General features: G+C 34.3%; 1 protein-coding gene across 5 annotated transcripts in view; it reads left to right on the forward strand.

Annotated features, from left to right (window-relative positions):
* LOC145690140 (prostaglandin G/H synthase 2-like) overlaps positions 1 to 10813 on the forward strand; it is a 109508-nt gene extending 98695 nt beyond the window's left edge. For 2 of the 5 annotated variants that reach the window (XM_081764740.1, XM_081764741.1), the window contains 3 exons: positions 1248 to 1534; positions 4915 to 5128; positions 8051 to 10804. In XM_081764740.1, coding sequence (XP_081620866.1) covers positions 1248 to 1534; positions 4915 to 5128; positions 8051 to 8385 — 836 coding nt within the window. In that variant the 3' untranslated portion in view covers positions 8386 to 10804. Of the gene's footprint in view, positions 1 to 1247; positions 1535 to 4914; positions 5129 to 8050 lie in introns of all 5 variants that reach the window. The other 3 variants (XM_081764737.1, XM_081764738.1, XM_081764739.1) reach the window with 3 other exon arrangements.
* The last annotated feature ends 6127 nt before the right edge of the window (positions 10814 to 16940 follow it).

Below are 16940 nucleotides of genomic sequence, written 5' to 3' on the forward strand. Positions count from 1 at the left end.
TGATTTTTTTATGACTCTATTTGCATAAGGAAACTATAACTTCTAGAAAAATATTTAGTTACTCAAGGAAAAGAAAGTGAAAATTATCTTTAGTCTTTTTCATACAGAGATGATCCTAAATGTTAATTTGTTTTCTTTCTTTCTTTCATTTTTGATAAATTCCTTATTACCTGTGTTTCTGCCCTCTTCGATATGGTGTTTTGATATTTAGCTTTACAGTACACAATACCTTAGTACTACATTACACTGTCTGTAAAAGAGTTTAAATTGTAGAAATTAAGCACAAATACAGGAAAAAATAGTTCAGATTTGAGGTGCGTTAATCATAGTATTTCAATGTGTGCATTCTTGGCTAACAGACCACATCCACATTGGTATTATGGTCTACGATATATGTGTTTCCTGGCCACGAAGATTTTCGAATGACATGGTTAATAACTATGCCTCAACGAAACCACATATAAGAGGTAATCAAAATCATATTGTGTGGACGAGATAGCTATAGAAATAGGAGAAAAAGGCCAAAATAAGCATAATACAATTGAAAGATCATTCAAATCCACTTCTGTGAAATGAGAGTGTATAGTATTTTTAATGATATATAGCCCAAAATTATAATTAACTATTAAAACTTTAATTTCCGTTTAACAAAAGTAATGTCCAAAGTTGATATATATATATGAATCTATTGATGACATCAAGTTAATTGAAATGACATGTTTGAGGATAAATTCGGATGCATAATTATACATAAGTTCCAACGCTGTTACCCCAGCTTGGTTCCACCCACTTGCTTATCCACACTGACTTAAAAGCAGGTGGAGTTAATGCTGTGTTGCAATTTAGCGTACATCTCTGAATTTTCCTAATCAGTCACGGCTGTACGGCTTTTACTTATTGACTAGTGTTTACTATACGTGGCAACAGCCGAAATGTTTTCAATGACATAGTCTTCAGCAGCATTATCTTCTGCTATAGGCGTTAGTATTACGTAATTAGAGGAAGGTTTAAACAGCTACAAGACTATAACATTATTGAAGGTTCATACAGCGAGACAACTATAATATATTTGCATCTATTATTGTCTGTGTTCTTCTAAGGATTACACTCACACATCTAACATTGACACGCTTATAGTACTTCTATCAGTTCTACTTGCAATATTACTGATCTTTAATAGTTCATTATAATTATTTAAAAAATTAATCTTACAATAAAATTAACAATTATCCATTTTTTCATTTCAGGTGAAACCCTTAAGATATCAATAGAAGAGTATATTCAACATTTGACGCAATATCATTTTCAATTGACTTACGAACCCGAAATTTTGCATAAGCAACCTTACCAGTATCAATACAGGATTACAGTAGAGTTTGATCATCTATATCATTGGCATCACTTTATACCTGACGGAATAACTGTTGATGGTTACAGATATAGTACCAATGAAACAGTATTCTCCACGGACCCAATTTTCAATCATAGTCTCGATAAATTTATTGATGCTATGACAAAGGAAAGAGCAGGCGCTGTAAGTAAACTTAACGCTGATTCATTATGATAAGACTAATTTTGAAATTAATCCTATATTTTAACGGTAATTGAATATCTACAGGGTGACCCATAATTACGTATGTGATGTTTTAAAGACTGCGGTAAAAAAATAAAAAAAACTTTGAACATAAACATATTATTCTCATACCTTTCCTTACAAGAATTTTAACTTCTGTTCTCCATGACATAGTCCGTTAACGCACTACGCAAATCGATACATGCCTGGGGACGAAGAGGAACATTGTCACAAGCAGTTTGACAGATCTGTACTATTATCCTGTGGAACTCTTCTGTGATAGCTTCAAGTAGTTCGGCTAAATTGCATATATGATGTTGATACACTTTGTCCTGTAAAACAACCCCTAAGAAAAAGTCAGGTGATTCAAATCGGAAAATCGAGCTGGTCACTCCACAGACCCACGTCGACCGATCCATCGGTTTCGTTCAGCCACTCGCGCACTGATATGCCATCGTGTGGCGGTGCTAAATCTTGCTGCCATCACAGATCCCCATTCTAACGGTACATAGTGTTGCCATATCGAAACTTTTTGTTCAGGATTACAAATACTACAGTCAGTCAAGCATCATATACATAATTCTGATATTATATTTGATTTGTAACATATTGATACATAGGGACAATTTTTTTTTCTTTGAATTGGAGAGAATTTTTTTGTGATGTCATGTTACTGATATCTTCTCAAATCTAATTAAATGTTCATTTGTTTTTTTTTTTTAAATAAATGTGCATTTTACATATACATTTAATATTACTTAAATTAAATTTGAATATGAAATATTGCAATTATGTAAAGTATAAAACAATTTAGTTTTTACGAAGTAAGGGACATTTAACTAGATTTGAAGAAAGAAACAAGCAAGACCAAGCAGTTAAAATTAGAACTAATTTCAAAGAAAACAGAAAATATTTTTGTATTACACCGTATATAAATAAATGAGCCAAAAGCAAAGGATTACAGAGGCATTCGATACATTAAAAACAGTTGATATTTTAATGTACGAGGGTATGTTAAAATTTATTCACGTTTTTGGCACCTTGATCTGTAGATAAAAGGGTAAAAGGATGTGATTTAATAAAAATTTAAAAAGTAAAAGAAGAAGTGCTATTTCTAATAAGTAATAGGTCTACAGCCACCTCCCTTTCGATTATTCATATTAATAACTAACAGAATACACCTAAAATAGTACCTTACGAAGTGAGGATATATATATATACAGGATGTCTCAAAAGGGTAACTCGGTGGTTCCTTTTATTATCAGAATTACAACAAAATGTAAGAGGGAAAACAGTCTTCAAATATGATGTCTTCAATCTAAAGTGAAGGAATTTTTTTAAATCGGATGAGCCGTTTGGGCTGTACACTCTTTATGTACAGAATGTTAAATGAAAATGCAATGTTGCCATTTACCTGGACACACAACATAAGTGAATGAGGTTACTGTTTGAAATGGGAGCTGTTCATCGACACGTTAGCGTAAAAGACAGTAACTTCATTCACTTATCTTGTGTGTCCAGGTAAATGGCAACGTTGCATTTTCATTTAACACTGGGCGCATAGTGTACAGCCCAAACGGTGCGTCCGATTAAAAAAAAAATCTTTCACTTTAGATTGAAAACGCCATATTTGGAGACGGTTTCCTCCTCTTACATTTTATTGTAACTCTGATAATAACAGAGTTACCCTGTCAGGGGACTTTTGAGACACCCTGTACATATAACATAGAACTGAACAAGATAAGAAGCTTTTGAGAGTAAATTCTCATCTCTGTGTTTCTTTTTCAACAAGAATCGAGAAAATGAATGTTTACGGCACTCGAAGATACGAAATAAAGTTTTCGTGACGAGACGAGACTGAGATAGCACTTTTAAGACACCTTTCCGAGACGAGACAGCCCTAAATTTTTTCTTGTAGGCAACACAATCAAAAAGTATATAATTTGTTGTCAATAGTTTATTTTGCTGCAAACCCATCAGGATTCTGCCGCCTACAGTCGGACAATTTGTCCATGGCGACCAGATGCCGCGGTCAGATTGCCGGCGTCGGACGCTGGCGTCTTTCAGCGCGATTTTCGACCGCGATGAATAGTTGCCTCGCCGAGCAGTCAGCAAACAGCCGGCAATGAGCATTAAATGCGCCGGCGCCACCGTCGGAAAGTGTTCTTAAAGAGCAGTCGGCAAACTGCCGTAAAGGCGCAGTAAATGCGCCGGCGCCGCCGTCGAAAAGAGGCCGGCATAAGGAGTCGGCAGAGGGTCGGAAAGAGGCCTTTCCGACTGTTTTGCCGACTCTGACGGTCGGCAACAGTCGGCAAAGAGTCGGCAACTTTGAACAAGTAGATCATCGTGCCACCGCGGCCAGTTGCCGGCTGCCTCCGACGGCCCGGCACCGTCGACAGTGGCAATCCCTCTTTCCGACCGCGACTTCCTGATGGGGAAAGATTGGTCTTTATTGAACCCTGCGTAGCATATACACTATGTAAAAAGAAACGCTATATGGTTGTGTTTCTTTGTCTCCTTCTATTAAAAAAAAAGTAGTGATGATTCACATCCTGTCGCCAGCGACACACAAGCTCCTGTGACACACATATTTCTCATAACATTTACATACCACTGATGAAACAATTAATACGGTTAAGTTGACACTATCTGTGAAAGATCGATCTTCTTGATATTCCTCTAGAAAGTCGATAGTGACTAATTTCTGAGGATTTTCCTTTTATTGACGTATGCAAGCTATTATCAGTATGCAAAGGAAGTTATATTTACTTAGTTCTTGTACGTATGTAGGGTATTGATAATCATAATTGCAACCTTACCTTCATTGTAGACAAGGGTAAAAGTGGATTTGAAAAGGTAGGGAGACGCATGACGTAACGCCGTCCCCCGTGTCTATCTTTGCCCATTTTCTGCAAGCAGGGGGACGGCGTACCCCCACGTTCCCCCTCACTTTTACCTCTATTGTATAGTTTTGAGAACCTGCTACATTGCTACATTCCTATTTCTTCCTCCTTCTTCATTATCAGCATTATAAACCACACAACAGTAATAAATTGCTTTTCATTAAAATAGTTTCCTGTAGCCCTATCTGAATTCCGTTTATTCATTTGCCTTGTTAATATCATATATGTGTAACTTAATTCTAAGAATAAACTTAGTTTTGTAATGTTATGGTTGCTGTTTTCCGTTTGTTGGTTTTCATAAATAGCAGTTGCTTTGTTTTAATCCAGTATTCTTTGCTTTACCTTTTTATGCTGATATATCAGCACTTGAAGAGGAAAGAGTTAAGATTCAAAACAAAGAAATAATACTCTATTGTATCTTGTATATTATCATTTCAGATGACTAGTAACAACCTTCATCCATATCTGTTTGAAACGGAGAAACTCTTGATTCAGTGGGGCAGAGATTTAAGGTTTCAACCATATAATAACTACCGTAAATTCGTGGGACTCTCGCCGCTTACCAGTTTTAGCCAACTTACCGACGACCCAGATGTGGCGCGTGCGTTAGAAGAGTTTTACGGAGATATTGATGCTTTGGAATTTACTCCAGGTAAATATATATATTACAATCTTACAATCTTATTACAATCTTATAAGACCTACTACCGTAATCCTAATAACACTACAATCTTATAAGGCCCACTAGCGTGATCCTATTAACATTACAATCTTATAAGATCCACTAGCGTGATCCAAATAACATTACAATCTTATAAGACCTACTAGAGTGATTCTAGTAACATTACAATCTTATAAAGCCCACTACCGTGATCTTAATAATATAACAATCTTATAAGACCTACTAGCGTGATCCAAATAACATTACAATCTTATAAAACCTGCTAGCGTGATTATAATAACATTACAATCTTATAAGACCCACTAGCATGATCCTAACGACATTACTATCTTATAAGACCTACTACCGTGATCTTAATAACATTATAATCTTATAAAGCCCACTAGCGTAATCCTCATAACATTACAATCTTATAAGACTCACTAGCGTGATCCAAATAACATTACAGTCTTATAAAGCCCGCTAGCGTGATCCTATTAACATTACAATCTTATAAGACCCACTAGCGTGATCCTAATAAAATGAGCACATGAGAATGTTATAATGAGGGGGTGAGTGGACTTTAATTACTTTTATGGACACCCATAAGAGGATCCATCCACCTGAGAAAATGTCTCAGAAGATTGAGCTTTGTACATAAATTCAGTAATCAATAGAAGCATTTTACTTCTGATTTATAATTTTCTTCATGAAATGCATGTAAGTAAAATTTTTATCATGATAATTTCAAAGTTTGTTTTTCATTGTTTTCAGGAATTGCATAATGTAGACAGATCCTTAACACACCTTTTGATGCACTGAAACATCAGCAGGGTTGCCAATTCAGAGTGTTAATTTATGAAAACTACGATTTTCCTAGTTACTCCTTGCAGAGACCTAATCCGATTAGTTATCGGTGGAAATGGAAAAAAATTTCTTCTGCGCCATGGTTTCTAAGCTACTCCAACTAAAAAAACTGAAAATTAACGACAGAACATCCATACGTATGAGTTATGAGTCAATTTACATGTTTTGCAAAAAAAAAAAATATTTACACCTTCGGTTACATCTAGCAACACTGTGTGGTTCCTAGTGTACTTCAATCGTTGCTTCCTAGTTTAAAAATATATGGATGAACAAGGCTTCATTTTGATATAACCATTATTTGTGTATCGCTTCAGGTTCAAAAGTTCTACTATCCCAGGTTGCATTGTATATTGGACACCCTGTATTATATATATATATATATATATATATATATATATATATATATATATATATATATATATATATATACAAGGGAGACAGGGGTATGCTTTGATTATAAAATTAAGATTTCTTGTGTATAGAAAGGTTGTAGTTTCCCCGTTTGCTAGAGGAAAGTAACATTTTTGAACAAATAAGTGAGATGTTATAAAAATGTACCTGTGTTCGGGATTGCCCCAGTGGTCGGGGTAATTCCGAACATCCTGTTTACTTTAAACTTTCCTTTACGAAAATTGAAATACATTAAAATATATTAAAAATATACCGTAATTTAGTATTTAAATATTTAATAAGAATTATAATTACAAACGTAACTCAAGTTAATGAGAAACATGATCAGACCTCATCATCTTTGAAACCATTACAAATGAAAGCTAATAGGTAATAGGCTAAACAAGATGTACTCTTATGAAACAAATTCAGAAATAACGATGCATTAAGTAAAATATTCATTAAAATGAAAATATTATTTGGAATTGTAAGGACAGTATTCTTTATTAGTTCACTGTTCCAATGCGGTCTATAGGCTGAACAAAATTTACTAACTGCTAATGGACGCTACTAGGGTAAGTATATTTGTAAAACACTTTGTGAATCACACACAAAAGAATTGCAGCCTATGATGAAGGATCAGATATCTAAAATAGGGTTACTGACTATAGAATAATGAAGTAGGCTACTAATGGCCTAAAATAAATAGGGCCTATAGCAAACTATTCTAATTAATATAGCTAATAACGCTTATTACCAAGACATGATCTATTTCCCAAACCGATTTCATTAACTTATTAATTAATTTTCAATTTTAAAAAATATTAAAAATCTTGATAATTTATTTCACATTATGGGGCAGTTCCGAACACTCCGGAGTAATGACAAACATTCTGTCTGGTATTTCCCCATGAGACGCCATTTTATTGTTAAATTTGAAACTAATTTTTGACTGCATAAAGGTTAGTAAGATTACAAACTAATGCTCAAATATAGAGGAATAAAAAGTCTTATCTGTAATAATATAGATAAGATAAGAGCCAAGTTACCATCCTCAGATTGTTGATTCAACGTTATAAGTGAATCGACAAAAACAACAAAACGTCTTCTTCCTGGCAATCCATTCAACTAATTGTCACCAAATTTATGCTACACTTTTCCAGGCCTCTCCGCTAGCGTCAGCAAAAACGTCTGTTTTCTAACGAGCTTCCTTGAGCGTAAACTTGGGTGTTCGGCATAACCCCAGTATTCGCGAGTACCCCGGTTTCCCCTATATATACATACATACATATACATATATATATAAATCACATAGGGGCAAAAGTGGCTCAGTGGTAAAGTATTTCCAGCTCGCGCAAAGTGGGTTTTGTGGTGGACAAACGCCATGTGCGTAAGTTTTCTCGGGGTTCTTCTGTTTCCTTCCACTTTCTTCATTACAATATTTTTTTCATCCATTCACATCATTGCTATATCCTTTACCTTACACCACATAAGAATGGGACGTAAAATTGAAATATTAATTTTTACATATAGTATATGAGCTTATGTATTCTGAAAATATGCATAGTGAAAAGTGTCATATATATATTCATGCACATTTAAATTATTGGATACCGTGCTTACATGTCAAATTAAGTTTAAAAATTTCCTTTCTAGGTGTGATGTTGGAGAAAACTGGAAGAAATGTGTTGACTGAGTCAGGACTTACAATCGCCGGACCATTTTCCATAAATGGCTTAATGTCCAATCCTATCAACAGTCCTGAATATTGGAAACCCTCTACATTTGGCGGCAACAAAGGATTTGAAATCATCAAAACCGCCACACTGGAGAAACTCTTCTGCCAAAACATGAAAAACAAATGCGAAGGAGTAAAAATCGCCTTCACTGTTCCTGACTTTAAGCCAGAACCTTATGATGACGACGATGATATGAATCCTAAAGGCGCATCTTTCCTATCCAGTTTCATGCAACATTTAAGATTGAACTAACTCTGAAAGTTAACGTTTACATTGATGGAATCTGTATGTACAGCAGCTTTAATAGTGGAAAAAATACATACTTCCGAAGCACGGCAGAAACAACGCATGTACGAAAGAACGAAAGAAATAGGGTTTAGAACAGGGATCGGAATCTACCTCACTTTTCCCGTACCTTGCACTCAAACCAATTTTTCAATTTGCGGTGTAATTTACAAGTAATATCTAGAAAAAAAAATATCTTATTTTTCCAATAGTAATTAGTAGTAATATTTATTTGAAGATCAGCAGTGATTCAAGATGGAATATTGAACCTCGTTAATTTGTATGGATAGTATTTATTATTATTATTTAAAAAGATTGGTTTATGTTTAGGGGTATACGCAAGATCAGAGTGTAGGGCGACTTTAGCACGATAAAGTTTGCTTGTTTATCGAAGTTTAATGCCTCTTTTCAAAACCGAAGTTACGTAAAGCAAGATTATGCATCTCGAGTTTACTATGAAATCCGAATCACCGTAATGCATTCAATGGACTTTCACTGGAAATCAAATCAGGAAACTCGTTCACGAGAAGCGGAAGCGTTAACCATTTTTTAAATTATGCGTTAACTGGAATACTTGTCTCCATTGTCTTCTACGTAATCTTATGCAATACGACATGGGCACGAACGCAAAGGATTTTGAGGACAGTCAAAAAATGCTCGCAATTTTCAGAGGAACTTGAATCACCAATTGATTTCACCTCAGGGTCGTCAGTCTAACACTTCACACTGCTGGACCACACCACTCCTACCACTAAACAGAAAGGGCTATCACGTCAAATAGGCTATTTCAAGTGTTTCCGACTCCTGGTTTAGACATACTGAACCGTAAAGTAACTAAATAGTTTGGTCCTTTCATTTTCTTATATTACTCGAGATGCCTTAAACTAGAAGAATTGCTGATATGTAATATATATATATATATATCATACCTACAATATATGCTGATAAAATGTATTATTACCCATATTTTTAACTTTTAGTTGAAAAATACCTCAATATATGAATCATATGTGCTCCTGTGTAACATGTATGTGTATCTTTCATTTTAATTGTAAGGTGACTTTAAAGGATCGCTCATAATCAACAGATGGCACCACATGCCTTTCTAATGTATCTTGTAAGGAGCAACAACATTCAAAATAAATCAATCAAATTCAAGAGGTGAATATTCAAACTTTGTACACGGGTTCGATTCCCGGCGGGAGCTCATGTGGTTCGGATTCCACGTTAATCAGTAGGTCCACGTCTCATATAGCCTCGCTGCTGAACGGGACGTAAAACTCAAAATCAACTCAATTCAAACTTTGTACAAAGAGAAGATAAAGAAAAAATCTGTGTGATTTTTTTTAATACTTTGCTTCTTTCATTGTTGAAATCAATTAATTTTATTCATCCGAACCACTTCCAATAATGAAACTTCCAACAGCTAAAAGCTAAAACCTGACAGTTTCTTTATTGGGAGTGGTTCGGATGAGTAAAATTAATTAGTTTCAACAATGAAAGAACCTAAGTATTAAAGAAAACAAATTGCATAAATTATTTCTTCAACTTCTCTTTGTACAAAGTTTGAATATTCACCTCTTGAATTTGATTTATTTTGAATATTGTTGTTCCTTACAAAATACATTGGACAATTACTGGGCACATGGTGCCATGTATTAATAATAGTTGAGACTTTACATTTACTTTAACGAGAAATAATGATATCCAGGGGAGAAAGTGAGGGGAACGTGGGATGACGCCGTTACCCCACTTCCAAAAAATATCTATGGTGTCCCCCATTTCCTAAAAGATTTCAATGGGCAAAGATAGGCACAGGGGACGATTTGACGTCATTTTCAGATCCACTTTTACCCCTGGTTACATCATTTGAAAATGAAAACACGAGGGGAAGAAGGACATCTCAGGTATTTGCTTATGTAAAATACAATATATTTTATATTCTGCCATGAAACTAATTGTTGCATTGTATCGTTTACTATTTTTTTGATTAGTTCATTCTTGTTATTACTATACACATAACTATGAAAGAATTATGAAGACAATAAATGTTTACTTTCTGTTACATGCGAAATAAAGTTGCAACTTTTTATGTGTAGTTTTTCTGAGTGTATGTATACCAAGCCTAGAGTTACAATATGACTGTCTTTAAAAGGGGTTCTTTTTTTATTATTATTTCACAAAATATTTTTACTACTCAACAAGTCTTTACTAACACAACGAGAATATGTCATTTAATTTAATAACTAAACTTCTACAATATTGGTTATGAAATATTTTCTTTCTTTCCTTCAAGCTTATACCTGGATATATTTGCAGAAGCGTCGTTTGGGGAGGGCAGAGGCAATTCCCCCCTGAGCTTGAGAAGTAATTGATTGTATGCTAATATAGTAATAAAAAGGTTAAACTCTTATGACAATGGGCTTCTTAGCCTCCCTAACAAAAACTAAAATGACACTACTGTACATGACGATAATATTAAAATTAACAATTATGTATAAATACATGTAATATTACGAATCTTAAAATTAAAGCAGTTGTCTGTACCCCCTAACCCCCATCCAAAAGAAAGAAAAAAGTTTTCCCGCTTCCCTTAAATCTGTTCCGAACCATTTTGTAGGCCCTGCAATACAGGACATATCCAGTTAAAAGATTGTAGACAATAATATTAAAAACGTACTGATATAGAATGAAAATGTGTCTGGTATCACCACATCTGAACTGAATGTTCTATTTAATAATTTTAAACACATTTTATAACCACTGACAAACATCCAAAATGGAAAGAATTCGATGAACCCATAATATAACCATTTAACCCATTAATTCATTGAACGAGAAAATTATGGAAGTTTAATAGTAAGACATTTATTTTGGACATGATGTGCCTCGAAAATTTTTAGTCGTAAGGAGAGAGGGCTATTATTTAGCTTTGGGGGGAGGGCAGGTTTTTTGATCGACTTTTTTTTTAGATATTATGTTCACATTCGGTTAGGTTAATTTAGTAACATTTAATACAGACAGCATTGCTGAGCGAGCGTTAGAGAGTGAAGGCGGGTTAAAGTCCCGTAGGGCACGATATTTTCTGTCTTCGTTACTGTTGGCCCCCCATTACTAAACAGTTACAGGTGAGAGTACCCATATAGCCCTTAGGACTATTGGTCTGATATATATTATTTGTATAAAGTGTCGAGGCAATGTTTTTGGTGAGAAAAATTACAGTTTGGTGAAAAATTGGAAGTTGAAAATTATTTAGTTAGCAGACATCTAATAGTCTCTTATTTATTTCATAGCACACAATCACCTTTTCTTCCTTCATACTTCATTTTCAAAATTGTGGAGCAGTAGGGAAATTTTGATATCTTCAGGATCAGTTTCCGGAAAATGCAAGATAAGAATGATGAAAATGTAAATTACTCCAACCTTTTTAAAAAGTAATTTGACCATCAGTGCAGGAAAGTATTACTGTTTTCTATAACAGATAATCCAATAATTTAATATTTTAGAGCAGGGATTTCCTGTCATGGCTGCATCACAAATTGTTAATGATTTCCCAGAAGAAAATAAAAAATCAACGACATTATTTGTGTTTAAGTGGAAAAAAATGTCCAAGAATGAGGTATGTACGAATGGGTAGATCTCATTGATGTAAACAAAATGGTCTAAGCCAATCCTCATACGAAAGTTTCCAGAAAATCGAGGAAAAACTTTTTTTTGTAAACCTAAGAATTGATTTTGTATGATAACTACTCACCTATAATTCGGCCGCACTTCATTTGTCTTTCTTTTATAACTGGCAACACTGTATTGATTATATTTTTTTTAGTGCCAAAACTTTCATTTACATAGAGGAACCAACATTGATATTAAAACTTAAAAGAGCATACGACTCTGTTAATGTTAACTTAAAATTGATGATGCAAAAAATATTCAAACCATAGAGTTATAAAATTATGATTCAAGCTCAACATTCCAGTAAAATGATTCGAGTAATCACAATGTATAAATTAACAGATAAGTGTTCATCAAAATTAAAAGCACATAATATTTTGCTAACAACTTCAATTGGTTTTCTTCAAGGCAGTAAACTCAGTCTGACTCTACTTAATATTTTATATATATATCGTAAACTGGGTATACTTTGGCCCATTTTTTAATTTTCAAAATTCCCGTTCTGATATCTCCTAAGATTAAGGAGGTAATTTAATGACATTTCTCGTTGTTAAAATGCAATCCTTTGACTTTCTTTTGAAAGCAGTGAACACTCATTGTGACCAAGAATGATGATTATACATAGTTCCAATTTTTTTGATGCCATGCAAGACTTTTCATGATTGGGGTAAATTTAGCCCATTTGTCAAAATCACTAATTAATACACGAAAGTATTATTGTAGCACTGTATTGAAGAAGCAGAAGAGAAGAACAGGATATTATAAACACATTGGTGAAATTATCAATGCTTTTACTTAATTTCAATCGAACGAGAAATATCGCCTCATGAAAATATGGGTTAAGTTCCAAAGTTGGGCATCCGTTTCCAGCAAAATTTTTAAAATTTACAGGAAAGATATGGATAATTTGATCGTTTGTGTGCTCGATAATATATCCCTATAAGAGTATCGAAAAATATGTGTATTTGTTATATATAAGCGGTTATAAACATGGGACTATGCGACGAGCGGAGGGAACTACTTGGCGCACGGTAACCGAACAGTTGCATTGTGGGAAAGAAACGAGCATTTATGTCATCAACATGGCGAATGTACAAGGGCAATGAACTAACAATTTTAACATTTGTGAAGCAATACGTTGATAACGAGCAAAATCTTTTAAAAGTTTGTGAAGAGCACGGATTAATGAATCTAATAACAAATTGCAGAAAGTGTGCAAAGGAGATAACAGAAAAAAAAAACGTGGCGAAAGAGGACGCCCAACTTTGGAATAAATGCCGAAAATATTTGTACATGTACAAAAGAACGCTACAAATTTGTGAATAGTTAACTTATAGGCCTACCTACATTACAAACATAGAGGATAAATCACTTTGTTCAATTTAGAGGCAAACAAAAATATCGATCAATGAAAATCTCCTTAAGTGGATGAATACTTAACATCCGAAAATAAGAGCCAGGAACCATATTCTTCATCGCGGTAGAGTACTTTACCGGTACATTACTGCTCAGTTTTAGGAAGAAAATTCTTGCAAGTCAGGCACTGTATAATATCCTCTTTTAGAAGCTAGTGGGGGTTAATCTTCCTTACATCATACCATTTGTACACCATTTCATCTTCAATACTGGGCCATTACCAACGCAGAAAATATGGGCCAATGTTACCCCACGCAATTAAACGCTTAATAGTTTGTGCGTAATTCAGGGGTGCCCACAAGGGGGTTATGACGCAGACTGCGTCATTAAAATATTTAGGGGGTTAAAAATCTATATAAATATGTTTGAGGGGGTGCAAAAATTAATCGAAAAGATTTTTTTTCATGGAAGAACACCTACGGATAGACAATTGAGGGGGGTGCGTCATGGACATGAGGGGGTGGGCACCACTGCGTAATTGAACAAACATTTAAGGATTTAGCTTAACAATATTCGATAATGAGCATGCTTTTATATTCTACTTACTTATGCATTCAGGATACGTCACTTTAATGCAATGAACAAAAGTTGTGGAACTTCAAATATGATAAATGTTTACTTGCTAACAACTGCTAGCATTTTGCTTCCTACGTTCTGGAAACAAATCACTACCTCTAATATCCATGTGTTCTCAATGTTGCACTACTTCGATCCACAACTTTTCTTACTGATAGAAACCATAATAACTATGTAGAAAGAAATCGAATCTTTCTCTGCCTTTGGGCCAAAGTATAACCAATTTACGGTATATATATATATATATATATATATATATATATATATATATATATATATATATATATATATATATATATATATATATACATATATATATATATATATATATATATATATATATATATATATATATATATATATATATAAATATATATATATACAGCCAGCAATTATTTTTTAGATGGGCATAGGCGCGCATCCAGAAATTTTTGTTGGGGGATCAAATACTACAAGACACTATGTCTATGTAATATTGAACGGGTATTATTCTGCACCCGAAAGACGATAAGTAATTTTAAAATACTTCCACATATATTTTCAGAAAAAAGTGATAGAACTAGATTGTTTTTATAAGAGAAAGAGTGGGCTACAGATGAAGTGTAAAATCAAATGTTCATGCTGCATCAACTATTTCCATATTAAACAAATACCGGTATAGTTTTATTAAGAAAGTGTACAAATATATGTTGAGTTAGAAGTTTTGGGGGCTCCGTACAAAGTGGACCCCTTGTGGTTGCTCTCCTTGGCGGGCCCTGGTTTTCATTGGGGCGGACTCTTTTACATACTTAGTGATGAGCAAACGCAAGACCAAGAGTCTTGCAAGTCTTGCTTTTAACAAAATCTTATGCTATTCTTGGGTAAATTTTCTCTGGATAAATTCTACAATACTCCAATAGTAACGGAAATACAATGTATGTTTCTAAATGTAATATAGTATACAGTGTTCGAAGTGGAAAAAAGCAGAGGCAGTATATTTTATTATGATTTTGACTCAACATACGGGCTATTTAAATATTGTCTTGATCACTGAAAAACTAGAGACGGCATGTCTTCATTACTGAAAAAACCGGAGGTGGTATGGCATACCACCGCATACCGTCCCACTTCGACCACTGATAGTTTACCTTCGTTTAAGTATGATGAAAGTGTACAACATAGGCGATAATCTTTTTCAATGGGTGCCCGCGCTTCACTAATAAGATAAATTACAACGTTTCGAAATATATTTTTATATCTTTTAACAGATCCGTTACTCCCCTGGTTCCCAAACATTGGGGAGGCTACCCCTGAGACGCATGAAAAAAATCAAGAGGTACAGATTACTGGAATATCATGAATTGCTAAATTATTTTTACACGCTAAAGGCGTCAGTTATTTTTTATTTCCAACCAAAATTAGTTAATCTTTATATTGAACTATCTTCCATTTAAATATTCAGATTTTGTTTTACTGATTGCAGTAAGCACTCTATGGAACACAAACATGGACATTACGCAAAAGCAATGAAAAATATATTGGAGGCTTTCGGAAAAAAGAAAAAGAGAGAATTAGCTGTGTTGAACGGAAAACGAATGACAAGGTGTTAGTAGCAGTAGGGGAAAAAGAAGACTTTTAGATGTAACTAAGAGGATGAAAAGAAACTGATTGGGACATTGGCTGAGGAGGAACTTTATTATGTGGGACGTCCTATAGGGTATGGTGGAAGGAAAGAAAATGAGAGGCAAAGGAGACTGTAGTTGAAGGCAGGTATTAAAACAGAAAATTGCTACTACCGCGAGGACCACCGTATATTGAAGCTTCTGAGTTGCGACAAGTCACCTGCCAATAATGACAGACCAGCTATGATGATGATGATATGTTAGCAATATTGGCCAAAAAAGAGAGAGAAAAATCAAAATAATAACGATTATAATCAAACCTCTTAATATTTTAGAATAATATGAATGAAAATTGAAAACGACTCAACTGCCCATGCCTTTTGTGTAAACTCAATTTATACAAATACTTTTTACCTAAATTAGAAATACAAAAACACAGTATCAAACTCGAAGTTATTTGAAATATCGGTACAAAATCACGCTCACTTGTGAATATGGATTATTTATTTTATTGTTGTATGTTATATCGCTCAATCCTCGGGTGCCATATACCTGAGGAGGCTAAAAGTTATATTGATACACAGTTATTCAACGGACAAGCACCCGCCCATGAAATCAAACTTGCGGTCACATACACTAAGTTTTTGTCAATATCATGAAATTGTTATTTCGATATTAATTTTTGAGCTCACATTAAAAATTTCTAACGGATGCTGGAAGGCAAAGGAGCCAAGGCCATATCCATGTAGCTCATCACTAACATACTAAAAGCGAACCGAAAGTCTTGTTTCAGGGTGTAAAAGGTTTTTATAAATAGCCGTAGATAGATTGCATTCATATTATTATTATTATTATTATATGCAGTTGATAATGGGTTTTAACATTGTGAAAGAAAAAAAGAAAACGTAGAACCATATAGTTATTCAGCGGATGACCGACAGTTGGGAAATACCGACACTTCTAAGCTTAAAACGCTCTCAATTCTATACGGAAGTGAAGGAGTTGGCGTAATCAGTACTAAGTGAAACTGTGGGGTGTGTGGAATGTATATCTGTAAAAGTTTAAAAATGAATAGAATAATTTGACGAGGAAGGTCTAAGGTTATGAGGTAAAGTATGAGAGATGTGTGAGGAGTGGAGGGTCACTGTAAAATTTGCGTATGTTTTGTTAAGCTCTTGTTTAGAAGTAAAAGTTGTATTGTTCAGCATTCATGGTGGACAACATACAGCTGAAAGTTGTGCAATCACAGGTAGTTGG

The sequence above is a fragment of the Thermobia domestica genome, chromosome 7, assembly GCF_964235325.1.
Source record: "Thermobia domestica chromosome 7, izTheDome1.hap1.1, whole genome shotgun sequence".
Taxonomy (NCBI): Eukaryota; Metazoa; Arthropoda; class Insecta; order Zygentoma; family Lepismatidae; genus Thermobia; species Thermobia domestica.